Here is a 12725-nt window from a genome sequence, read left to right on the forward strand (position 1 = left end):
CCGGAAGCAACTAGAGACACTATAATCAGAGTCTGGCCACAAGCCACTGTCCGCCATGTTTGGGCTAAATCCTACGAGAGAGAAAGAGATATACACCATTTCACTCTTAACAACTCTTACGTTTATGGCGGTATTTTACTTCTGTTTACTTCACGTAAATAGGTATATACAAAGGTATATCAAGAAATGGCGATACTTCCGAAAACTGGTCAAATCCGATTAGGCTGAAATTTTGAAAATAGCTTCATTTTGCATAAAAATAACATTTGCGAGAAGGATTTTTGGCGACTCGAATTTTTTTTACCATTTCAATGTCGTTCCCTACCTTGCCGACAGAGCGGAGAATCGGATACAAGTTATTCATTGCATTCTCCTTATTAATCTTTAATTGTGGCCCGAATATGATCTGTCGATAATTAAAAAAAAATTATACAGTATTTAACCGAGGTATCGTATTTATTAGCTTTATACATAAAAGGTAATAATAAAAGTTTATAAAATCCTACTTGTTCATGAAATATAATCTACTTTATTATCATCTGGTGCTGTCAGGTGTCCCATATTCTAAAGAGGAAGTCTACATTTGAAAGGAATGAAGAAACAATATTCATTCAAAGAACGATTACACTTCAACCAAACTTTAGGAAGTGCAATTGTTTTTACGTGTAAAATACAAAATAATCCATGGTTTAAATGTGCCGCGATCGTGGGCATTGAGACACTGCGACTGTAATTTCATGGTGTTGCATATGAACGCAGACATAGAAATTATCGTACATAAAGTAAAATTGAGAATATCGGAGACACCGGTTTCGAAAGAACTTAACTTATTTCGAACACAATTTGTACGAATACTTGAACGTTTTTATAATGTTATTTTTTTCATTCTTCCTCCACGTATACAGTAATCTCATGTTTTACAATCTTCATACATTTTTGTACAATTTACACCAGTGGTGTGCAGACAATGGAACGAATCACTTCAACAAGACAACATTGGGCACGTGCTATTACGCAGCGTATCAGTAGCATGACGTTAAAGTACAGAAATATGTCAGCATTTATTATTTAATGCGGTTAATAGAGTATGCGTTACGAATTGCAATGTCATAAACAGTTAAATTATATTTTCCAACTCATTAAAAATATTTTCATAAATACAGTTGGCAACAAAATTCATCGGAATCAAAATAATACTTATTACCACTGGAATTCAGTAGTAACAGTAATTGTTAACTTCTCCATAAATTAAAACAGCATGTATATATATATCTCTCTCTATGTATGTACTTATATATAAACGAGTATTCAATATTAAATAAATATTAAATAAATTCATCAAAACGAACAATACGTAAAAACACTACATACCTTTAGTGTAAAACGTATAAATAAATTAACGCAATTATAATTGACATCCGTCAATTGTGGCATTTAACTTATTAACAATGTCATAGAAAAGGAGGGAAAACATCCTGTCTTAATAGACAAATAATTCTGGAAAATGTATTTCATAAGCTGGTGCTTGACTTGGTTTAGCATCTGTCGGCGCACTCCCGGGCAGAATTGTGTTTCGTGGGTCGACAGCCAATGTATTAAATATCTCAGACAATTTGCTCTGGAGAACGTCATGCTGTAAAATTATCCATGAAATTACAAACTTAATCCTTTCAGTAAGCCGTATGTTCGTTCGATTGAAAGGATATTACTCTTCATACCTTTGGTTGTGTCTTTGATACCAAATCTTGGAACGGTGCGTTTCTAAAGAAGTGTGACAACTGTAATCGCTTTTCTTCCGCCATCACATGATTATTATTATTTTCTGTTAGAATTCGCTTCATGCTCTCGAACGTTAACTCCTCTCCTGGCAATTTCTATAAGAGAAAGATATCAGAAAAGGTAAGTTGAAACTGTAAAAAAAAAAAAAAAACAGTATACCTTCTGAACACCAGGAGATGAGCCACCGCTGTCTAATTCCTGACCACCAGAATTAATGTCAGCCAATGAGTTTCGTCCAGCACTATCCACCCATGAATGCCTAAAATATCATAGTAATATTTATGCAATCGTATAAGAGAACGCGAAAATTAAGATACGAATATTAATATTACCGATGTTGTAACGAAGTGCTACTGTAACCAGATCCCTGCTGTAACTTTCCACTATCGAGACCAGCTCCTTTCAAACATTCGCTTAGGACAGTTTGATCGACCAATAAAGCTGGCGCTAATCTAGAAGATAAACCGTTGTCGTATTGAGCCTGCAACTCGGGCAGGAGATGAGGTCCTTCCTTGCCTCGTGTTTCTACAATCTTAAAATGCGAGAAATTATAGAAGCTACTCGTCATAATGCGATGGCACCACCAGTAAATAGTGACTTACTTTGCTTGCATAATCCATCAGCGAAGTAATATTACAAACGTAAGATATCAGTACCAATAAACTGATGACGATGGCGTGCAAGTTAAATTTGAGCGAGACACTGATTTGGCCACTTGTTAAAGCTAAATCCTGAAGACTCAACACTAGTCTTAGCAGCTCCAATACTGTTTCTTCCGAAGCCAATTCTACAGCGAGCAACGCCAACGTCGTGTATATAGATTCCACGTTTTCCACCGTGTTGCTCGGCAATTCTAATGATTCATACAGCGCTAAATAAATTTCAGGGCCGTGTTTGCGAATGAAGATCACATCTGGTCTCGATGCTTTTTCAATAGTAAGATCGAGTGGCGCAATATGTACTCTGTTTAACAAGTACAATGCGATTATTTTCGATATAGATCGTAATTAGATTGGCAGTATAGCTCCAAACGATTTATTGATAACTCACGTTGGTTTCGCGACTTTCGTTATATTCTGATGCCTGTCGATTAAAGTATGGAAGATCTGCTGTACCAAAAGTCGCATTTCCGCATCAGCCGCCAGCGACATTCTCAACAATGGCTCCAGGAAACTTGGCGGAAATGTTGTATTTAAATGTATCGTTTGATATTTTGTGCCGACCTAGAGATAACGAGAGATACGATCGATAATAAACACGGCAAATGATGTATGTATATCTTAATTGTATCGATGAAGAAAACAAACATAAATTACCTTTAAAAGAGACTTGAGAAGAATACTTTGGAGCAGTACATCACCCTTTCCAACGGAAACTATGCGATCTGGTTGACTATATGGAACTTTACTCATGATAAACATCATAATCTCTATTTTCTGATAATCCGGCAGATGATTTGCAAATTCACCAAGAGCATTAATAAGTGCTTCCTGATACAACTGTTCGTCGTTGCTGGTTGGCTGATTTTTCGTTACACTAATTCGTAGGTGAGACAGTAGGGAGTTTATTATCTCCAAAACGGATGGACCTTAAAAGGCACGATGTATTAAGCAACACTGCATTTTAATCGTATTTACTCGTCTGTTCGTTTCGCACGGCCAAACTTACCGACACTTTCACCAGCTGCAATTGAAATAATTTTGGATAAAGTGTCCGCGATACTTGTTCGAATTTTTGGAGATGATTTTGAATGAACATCGAGATGAGTCATTAATGCCTCTACGACCGTATAAGAATATTGTGACTGGAAAAAAGAGTTGTTAATGTTTTCACATGTCACGAATTATCGACTTCACACGGATAAATAATTGCCGTGATTCTTTATTCTTCCACTGACCTGAATGGAAAACATAATTATCCTGAACGTGTGAATCGCAAAATAATTAGGAACCCATAATTGATGATTATCCAAGTGCCTATAAATTATTTTGTATAATTCTCGTACCTCCGTTAGTGCACTATTTCTAATTTTAGCTGCGGTAGTAAATAATATGCAGTTACAAACATACCTTAAAACTGGTCTGATAACACATCGGATATGCCCGAACGATGCTCGCCCAACAAGTTCTCGCATACAAGTTTCAGCAAATTGTGGAGGATCAGATCGCTCTTCGGTTGGGCTGTCTGGTGTTGCATCTTCTTTATTAGAATACCTGGTAGGATTAAATTATGGATACAGAGCGAGCAAGCTACATTACAGACACGTAAATTATTGGGATCTGACATGGCGCCTATATGGGTACAAGATACATGTGTTGTACATGCCGTAATGTAGTTTTTTGCGAAAATTTTCCTTTCTATGCAAAGTATTTGTGATTGGGTAGGTTCAAATCCTGCTCAGCGAAATTTTTGGAGGGGATTGATGTGTACCCAACGAGCGCTTCTACTTTCCGCCACCAGATGTCATAGTGACGGATGTCAGATCCCAATATTAACAGGAATATATTACCTGGAATTTTGCATGTTATATAACAATGAAGGAACAATTTTATCCATATGATCAGGTTCCCAAATATTTTCCACTAAATCATCGGACAGTGTTTTTCTTACGACACCCTACATGAAAAGCCGAAATTAAATAACAACATTTCAATCTATGAAATACAATACAGTATTTTGAAACACTAAGAATATAACTAGACATTATATATTTAATTTGTAGCAGTAGTGTCTGCCAAGCTATTACTCAATAATTATACATGCATGTATACGTAAAAACCATGCCTGTAATCCCTGAATTCCAGCAAGTCTAATTTGTTTCCGGATCGCAGGGTCATCATTATTGGAGTGGCACATGGCTGAGTACTTAGATACAAAGAAATCGTAACGTGTGTGATAAGACGGCGTATCTTGCTCGATGTTGGCAAATCGGACAAACTGGAAGAAGCCAGCACTTTGGTCAACTGAATACAAAGATGTCAAAAATATCATTATTTTTTTAATATAAATGAAAGATATCAGCAGCACATAATTCAGAATGGTAACAGTACAATTTAGTTGAGTTTAGCGATCGAGTGTAAATATTTAATACCATTCGTCAACACTTACGGATTGCGTTGCCAGTATTTGTAACTGCGGATCAGTGGACTCCAATAATTTCTGCACCATCTTTAAAAAGCTCTCGACAAATAAGTTCAGAGTTTGGGCATGACACGCTACTAAAAGCTGATCCATTGCCTCCATGGCAATAACGACGAATCCATTTCTTCTCCTGTCAATTTAAATACATTTATTTTAGTCATACTCGTACACAACAATCGTACTCGTAGCACAGCTATTACATCCCGCGTGATTACTCATTCTTAACGTGTAATCATTCGTACAAATGGCATAAGCAAATAATAATTAACATTAATCACATGACTATGCGTTTATCAAAGCTGCCAGATTAATTACAGATAATTGTTTAGCATTTAGATTGTTTGCGTCGTACCTGTAAATGTCCCTGGAAGCCCTTTGAAACAAATACTCTCCAATTCTGTCTAGTTTCTCAGGACTGCTCAACGAATAAAACGTCAATTTTTCCATGTTATTTTTTATCAAGCCATCCTGATTATGGAACAATGTACGATTTACATTAATCGGTTGGTTTTATAGAAGATACCATCGTTAGCGTATGAAATCTTAAAGTAAAGTGTTACAATTCTGCATCCTTTCATTAATATTAAGAATTACTTGCTAATATTTCCCACAAAATACTTCGCTGACTGCATTCACTTCAAATGCTACAGAAAGATATTCAAATAATTTTTAAGTTACAATAACGCATCGCATGCTTGATGAGAGTTCTTTGCATCTGAATGTACACGTATTTAAATAAATCAGGATTTCATAATCTGGCTTTATTCGCACGAAGCTCTCATTGACTCAATTAGCAAACGCACCTAAATTGCATATACGTATAAAGGTTTGTTGCAATTCGATAGAACTTGAAAAAGGAGTAGATATTAATAACATAAACTTATCAGCATTTGGACGAATGCTCATGATTATAAATAAATGTTTAGCTATTACTACGTGTAGAGTGTGACAAGAAACTTGTTACGAACTGTCTTCATAGACACCACCTTTAAGCGTACTCGAGATTACTTATGTAAGAAGAAATCCACGGTATCACGTTTGTTTGCTTGAAATAAATGTGCAAGAATCATACAGCTTCATTGGCAGTGGCAAACATAGTAAAGAAATTCACCTGTGGGTTGACTGGAAAGATATTGTCCACGAGCCTTTTATACCGTGGTCCTAAAGCAGAGCAGCACCAGCAGCAACCTGGCAAAATTAGAAAGAAACCGCTATAAGTTGATGATCGCGTCTCCGTTGAATGCGTGAAATAATTGATGGGCATGTGAGGAGAATCATCTCGGAGGAAGAATGGATCGTTACAGAATGAGAATCACACATTTACCAAACATCTCGACGCGATCGAGCCACTACAGTGCACACGACGGAGCTTCGATCGACTGATACTATCAATGGAGTGCAACTTTGAGCCGCTAGCAAAAACATTGCGTGACTATGTAACTCTGTGACATTCTCGTCTTATCCACGGAGCATTGGTAATTCATAAATGAGCCTCGGAATTAGAATTCACATAAATCAAATCGGAAATAGACGATGCTATTATTAGATTAGCGAATTTATATCTATTTTTAGTGGTGGCAGAGTTTCGGCTGTACTTCCGAAAACCGGTCAAACCCGATTGGGCTGAAATTATGAAAATAGCTTCATTTTGCATAAAAATAACGTTTGCGAGAAGGATTTTTGGCGACTCGAATTTTTTTACCATTTCAATGTCGTTCCCTACCTTACCGACAGAGCGGAGAACCGGATACAACAGCACAGACGAGGTATAGATCTATACCTCGTCTGTGACAACAGTTATTCAATGCATTCTCCTTAAATTCTATAAAACAGAGATCAACTTAGAAAGAGATATCAGCTTGATACTGATCGGTCGTTTAGAGGGATGTTTTATTATTAGAAGAGAGATCAGTCGCGGTCGCTGGGCCCGTGACGACGTGCGCTTATTCCAGAGATAGCAATAATGTTGCGAGAAACATTTTTAGCCATTTAAGTTAGGATGCAAAATTCAGTTAAAACTACACCTTCAGAGCATGACATTAAATATGTATATACAGGAGAATAATAAAGAGAATGCATCGAATAACTGTTGTATCCGATTCTCCGCTCTGTCGGTAAGGTAGGGAACGACATTGAAATGGTAAAAAAAAAATTTTTCGAGTCGCCAAAAATCCTTCTCGCAAATGTGTGGCCTTGAAGGTCATAGTGTACCATATGGTTGAATTTGTCTTGACAGTCGCTTTCATATTGGGTAATCAAATATATAATATTCCATTTAAAAAACTTAGTCACCCTCGTTCAAGGAAAATATAAAAACAGTGAAAGTTTTCCTCTTCAGGTTTTTTCAAATACTTACCACTTTCGAGAATACTGTATAAGAATATCAAGTACAGCCGCTTGGCCGCTGCGAGTACCGCGGCGTTGGGCGACGCAGCGTCAACTTTCGGCAATTTTTACAAGGCCAATTTTAAAATGCCCATATTTTTGACAATTAGACCATGAAGGGGAAGGTTCGAACTATATTCTGTGTTTTTTCAGAATTTTAAAATCACCCCCGTTGTTAAAAACTGCATTTGTTTAAAATAATTGCACAAAAATGGTTAATGAACCCCACTGATTCGAAGCATTGAATAAGAATTGCAAAAGTAGAAGTAAAGAAATCGACGCGTGAGTGTTATTTTGTATTACAATTTCCATTTACCTTGTCACTTATCTCCTTCAATCATATCCAATTTTTTCTGCAATAAATAACCGGTTCTCGTTTTTCAATCGATTGCACCATTTGTACACGGATTTACCGCGTAAATTTTGAATTAGGAGCGACTCGCGGTGAATTCAAACGACACGAAAAATGCATCGATACGTTCGATAGGTGATACTTGTTAGATTCGCGTCATTTTCAATGTTTCACTGTTTCAGACTGTACCGAAGGAATTTATCTTGCGTTTCAATTCGTAATTTGTAACACGATCCGTTTAATAAAGGTGGTGTACTGTAAATAATCCTAAGAATTTTCTGTCGTATAATAGTGTGTTTACCGAAGGAGAGACATTATTTCAAGGAAAACGTAAGAGTGCCTGTCAGTCGAAGTGGTTCAGAAAGACAAGATGTTCCAGCTGTTGACACGAGGCTTCGGAAATCAATAGTAACGGCCGTTTCGCGTGATTATACTGTGGTGGCCACAGGAGCATCGTTTTATCACTGTTCATTATGATAAAAAATGGTCGAATAATTATTTTATATTAGCTCTGAGAAGGAAACTCAACACTAAACAGACAAAGCTACATAACGTGAAATGTAGATTATAGTTAATTAGCCATAAAGTCGATAAATCGCTAAAATTATAAATAAACACCACTACGAGCGAAGCACGTGCATTATAAACATCGAACACTGAGAATAATGTACAAATATCCATTTTAATTCATTGCTAATGGTGTTTCGTAATTTCGCACTCGCGGAAGATAAACGAAAGTAAATTGTGCCGGAGATGCTTAGCAGCTGTTGCGAATCGTGATAAGAGTCCACGCGAAGTAACATCTTCACTTATCCCTGTAAAGCGACTGAAAATTCTTTGCAAGATCATTAAATCCTACTTACACTTGCGAACACCCTCAACGTATCTTTAAATCACTTCTACGATTGCTATCAACGCACCCTTCAACTAATACACAGAATTCGAATACACAGAAACTTCAATTCCTCCACGAATTTTCACGAATATACAAATGCCGTATCTACAATAATAAATCTTAACATTTGGCGATCGTAGTGGCAATTTATAATATTTATTTAGTTGAAATAAACTCAATTACTATATTTTAAATTAGCATTATTTATTAAACAAAGAACCGATGCGAAACCACGTACGAACTGAAATTACAGTTTTTTCAATAATTCCTCCTTGCCAGCTATTAATTTATAAAAAATGTAACATTGCTTAACAAGCTAAGAACTATTAACACGAGACGCTACAGATCGTCTCACATTCCCCACTCAATTCCACGGTGCCACTGTTTCAAGTCGACTACGAATATTTTGCAGATTGTTTACGAAGCACCATTAAGAAAATTTTCGTTCGATCCCTGTGATCGATGCTTGGACGCGAAGCGGCGATTCGTACTCACAGCCAGGGTCAGTGCACTTCCGTACGAGGGAGTCGAACACATCCGGCATTTCCACCTCGAGGCAACATCTGATCATAGCCATTTCCCCAAACGGTCGCGTATCCCATGGATGATTTCGACGAAGATTCGGCGCCCCCTTGGACCGGCTCACCGTTGCGCGGCTGGCTGGGAGCCACGTAACTGCTTACGTAAAGGGCTGACGAACGAAAACGAGGAGCCGAGTATGCGGAGAGGGTAATAACGGCGGGACGTCGACGCTGGACGTCGCGACGCCCGTGCCCCACTAACCCGCATTCCCCGCACGAGGCTACCCTTGGCAATACTTTCCCCAGCTACGTCACGCGACGCCTCTCGCGCCTGTGCAGGGGGTTGCCGCCTGGAGGAGCAGCGCCGGAGGGTAGGCAACTCTTCCGACGCCTCTGTTAACAAAGGCTGCGTCCTCTCAGGGTCGCGGTCCGCGTAAATCAATGGGCCTGATGAATAAAACCTAAGCAATTCCTGCAAGCAATTCCTTATTAGCAAAATCATTTGCTTAAAAAGCAATTACTTAAGGAGGTTCGATAGCGGAGCAAAAATAAGGAGAAATCTTTGAAAAGTGTTTTGATCTAATGTCCAAAGTGTAGTCCGCATTGTGTTAAAATTTCAAGGAATTTTCTTATGTTCGTATGAATAAAAATCATAAGGAATTGCTGGCTTTGCTAGACCGTATAAGCACCCTCTCTCGGGCTACCCTGCTCGCTCGCGTTCAGTGCGCGTTCAGAGAAACCTTAAAAAATCCATTGGTAATACTTTCATGAACATTTATCAAAAACGTGAACATTTTATTTTTCTGTACTGGCTATTTTACCTGGCCCAATGGTTTTATTGCTCTCGACAGTTAACCGGCGGCCTACCCGGGACCGCAGGCCCCGTCCGCAGCGAGGAAGGAGAACTGTGGGGTGGGTAGTTCTTTCCCGATAATCCGGGGGAATAAGCATTTCAATAATCCGAGGAAGGCTGTACCTCTAATGTGTGACCTAGAATTGCAGAAATATTTATGATAGTTGGTCTGTTATTAATAAAAACGGTGAAAGTTTGTGACGATTTTAAGTTTAGAAAAAAAAAAACAGTGATTTTATTGGACATTTTGTTTCGATTTGTTCGTGGCAATATCGCCATAAGTTCAGGCATCGCGTGAGTCAATGGTATACAGTAGAGGTTCCATAATGGGTCCCGCAGACGAGTGGGCCTATCTGGCTGACCCACACGTTCTGCCATACCAAAGACGGCGAGGACAGTGGAGCAGTGTCGATGACGTCACCGTCCACTGACAACAGTAATTAATCTCATTATGTTCTTTTACTGCCAGGTTGACTCGTTTCATACAAAGAACATATTATATGGGCAAGCATTTAATAATAAGTTTCAATTTTCCAAAGAAAAATTTGCTTGTTATATTTCATCAACAATTTCAAACTTTTGTAACTTTTCAAAGATTTCACTTGCCATAAGAACGTTTAGAACTAAATAAAATGCGAAATATCTTCGCCATAAAATAAGATAACTGGACTTGATAATAACATAAGCTCAAACTTCGAGCATAATTTTTGGTAGATACAGAAAGTTACGTCTGAGGTGTTAAACAATTGCACAACTAAAGAAGAAGAAATTAAGAAATCCATAATAATCATATTACATAGTGCGTATTTACAGATTGTACGGTCTACGAAGTCACCATTAAATTACGTTTTTTTACTATGTCATTGATGAAGTCTACGTAAAATGAAATACGTGTAAAGCCATCTGATAGGCCTTGAGCTCAAGGATCACCCAATCAACAATACCAATAAGTGTGCCATTGTAAACAAGGGGGCCACCACTGTCACCCTGCAAAAAAAGTAAGATGCAATCTTGAAGTAATATAGCTAAAAGACTTTTAACAAATTTTCCACTATATAACGTATCGAAATTTTGGAAAGAAAAGTGATGCATTAATTCGAAATAAATTATAAACACTTGATATTAGAATTGTACGTGGTTACTTATTAAGCAAATATCAACACCTTTTCTTGTGAGAGTACACATTTCTTCATTGTACATGACAAACTGTTTCCTCATAGTATATACTCATAATAGTTTATTCATATTATAAGCGCAATTCCTAATGTATAATATTAATATTATATAAACATATCGTGTACAGTTGACGTCCTTAAATCATGAAAGTAAGAATATGAGAAGACTAAGGCAACGTGGACGTTCGAAATGCAGCAGTGACTGGTGACTTCGATGCCTGCAAGGGCGAGCAACAGTGGGCATAGATTTCCACTAATACTTATATCTCTCAAATTAAATATTGAACTTTACTATTATGCGAAATCTTTCTTACTAAAATCTAGTAGGTACATCTCTCTTACGACTGTATACTATCTTCGACGCCCCTAACAATTAGCTCTTGGTACTCGAGACCATCAAACATAGATCTATCGACCTTTCGCTTGAGTACATCAATGCCTGTGCAGATAGGTACATGAAACGATTCCTGAAATACTTCTGTTTATTTGCCATTCAGGCTTTCGATTATCCAATTTTCATTACTGTGTGGTAAAAGAGGGCGCCGTGACTGTCGAGTCGTTTACTTATCACAGCTATGCGTTTTCTGATGGAATTATTGGAATTATAGTCTGGATGGACAACGACACTGGCAAACTCTGTGGGATTCGCCGCCTTCTGTTATTTTTTCTGTGGAAATTCACTCAGGAGGAGTGAAATCAGCCCTTAAAGTTATCCCATTTTTCGTTTTTTTTTATTATAACTTTGTAACGGTGCGAGGTAGAACAAAACTTTAAATATAAGAATTGTTCTATTTGTTATGCTCTATCAGACTGCCAGAAGAACAAATAAAGTTATAGGTATACTTTATTCTGCTACGATTCAACGTAAGTTTCGTCGGAGTCGTACACAACTCCGATGCTTGTTTATTCGCTCGATTTCTAGTCGTATCATTTATCAGATTCGCTGAACTTCGGGACTCGAAGGCACCCCGCTGGGATCGACGTACGACCTGCAGATTCTATCTGATTCCGTCCCGTGATGTGTGAAGGTAGAAGTTGCCACTCTCGTTACGATTCTGTCTTCGTGTTGCGCTGCAGGAGCACGCGGAACCTTTGCATCGCATTGTTATCAGCAGGTTTCGTACAGTCCTCGATGTAGGTAAAGCTTCTTCGCGACGACATTTAACGTTCATCCGCCGAGGCATAAATCGGCTGCTGCAACGGGCCTGGGTAGTATCGCCTGCTTTATAACACTGTTCGTGCAGAAACGTAGGATCTGCGGGAAGAAAGTGGAGAGACAGAATCATAAACTGTATATAAACTAATATTTCTTTCATGTTGGAACTTTTTATGGGATGGGGAAACACTCGAGTAGCCATTCTATTTTGAACGGTCGAAAAATTATAAGAGTAGCTTAACAAATTCCAAAAAGATTTATTTCACTATATGTTGTATTTATTGAGAAAAAATCTTAGTTTAATTATTTGGCCGATCAAAGTAGAATGATCCTTTAAATAAGTACTGGAAATATAATACTTATGGCATCTCCAGAATATTAAGCACGTTATCACTTGTACCTCACTTATCATTAGTATTAGGAAAATATTATTGCAAAAGTGTGTAGATCTCTACCTTGGCCAAAATA

The 12725-nt window shown here is 37.8% G+C and overlaps 1 protein-coding gene across 3 annotated transcripts; it reads right to left on the reverse strand.

Annotated features, from left to right (window-relative positions):
- Positions 1 to 506: 506 nt before the first annotated feature.
- Positions 507 to 9293, reverse strand: Stma (Protein EFR3 homolog stmA). 3 transcript variants are annotated; one of them, XM_076809241.1, is made up of 16 exons: positions 9048 to 9293; positions 6032 to 6108; positions 5273 to 5388; positions 4888 to 5050; positions 4564 to 4716; positions 4289 to 4395; positions 3849 to 3992; positions 3677 to 3755; positions 3448 to 3583; positions 3096 to 3367; positions 2830 to 3002; positions 2382 to 2742; positions 2112 to 2311; positions 1939 to 2038; positions 1719 to 1874; positions 507 to 1633 (listed from the first exon to the last, which is right to left on the reverse strand). In XM_076809241.1, the coding sequence occupies exons 1-16, from the start codon at positions 9127 to 9129 to the stop codon at positions 1481 to 1483; spliced, it is 2472 nt and encodes an 823-aa protein (XP_076665356.1). In that variant the 5' UTR covers positions 9130 to 9293; the 3' UTR covers positions 507 to 1480. The 3 variants fall into 3 exon arrangements, with proteins under 3 accessions (XP_076665356.1, XP_076665357.1, XP_076665358.1); XM_076809242.1 differs by lacking the exon at positions 9048 to 9293 and adding an exon at positions 6245 to 6419; XM_076809243.1 differs by lacking the exons at positions 6032 to 6108; positions 9048 to 9293 and adding an exon at positions 5857 to 5994.
- Between the last annotated feature and the right edge of the window lie 3432 nt (positions 9294 to 12725).

Source organism: Andrena cerasifolii, chromosome 3 (assembly GCF_050908995.1).
Source record: "Andrena cerasifolii isolate SP2316 chromosome 3, iyAndCera1_principal, whole genome shotgun sequence".
Classification (NCBI taxonomy): domain Eukaryota; kingdom Metazoa; phylum Arthropoda; class Insecta; order Hymenoptera; family Andrenidae; genus Andrena; species Andrena cerasifolii.

Excerpts from the sequence above, each read along its gene's own strand:
- Stma (XM_076809241.1), bottom strand. The coding sequence starts at position 9,129 with ATGGCTATGATCAGATGTTGCCTCGAGGTGGAAATGCCGGATGTGTTC. Across the intron at positions 3,368-3,447 it reads TGCAGCTGGTGAAAGTGTCG|GTCCATCCGTTTTGGAGATA; the intron begins GTAAGTTTGGCC and ends GTGCCTTTTAAG. Across the intron at positions 3,003-3,095 it reads TTCTCAAGTCTCTTTTAAAG|GTCGGCACAAAATATCAAAC; the intron begins GTAATTTATGTT and ends CGTTATCTCTAG.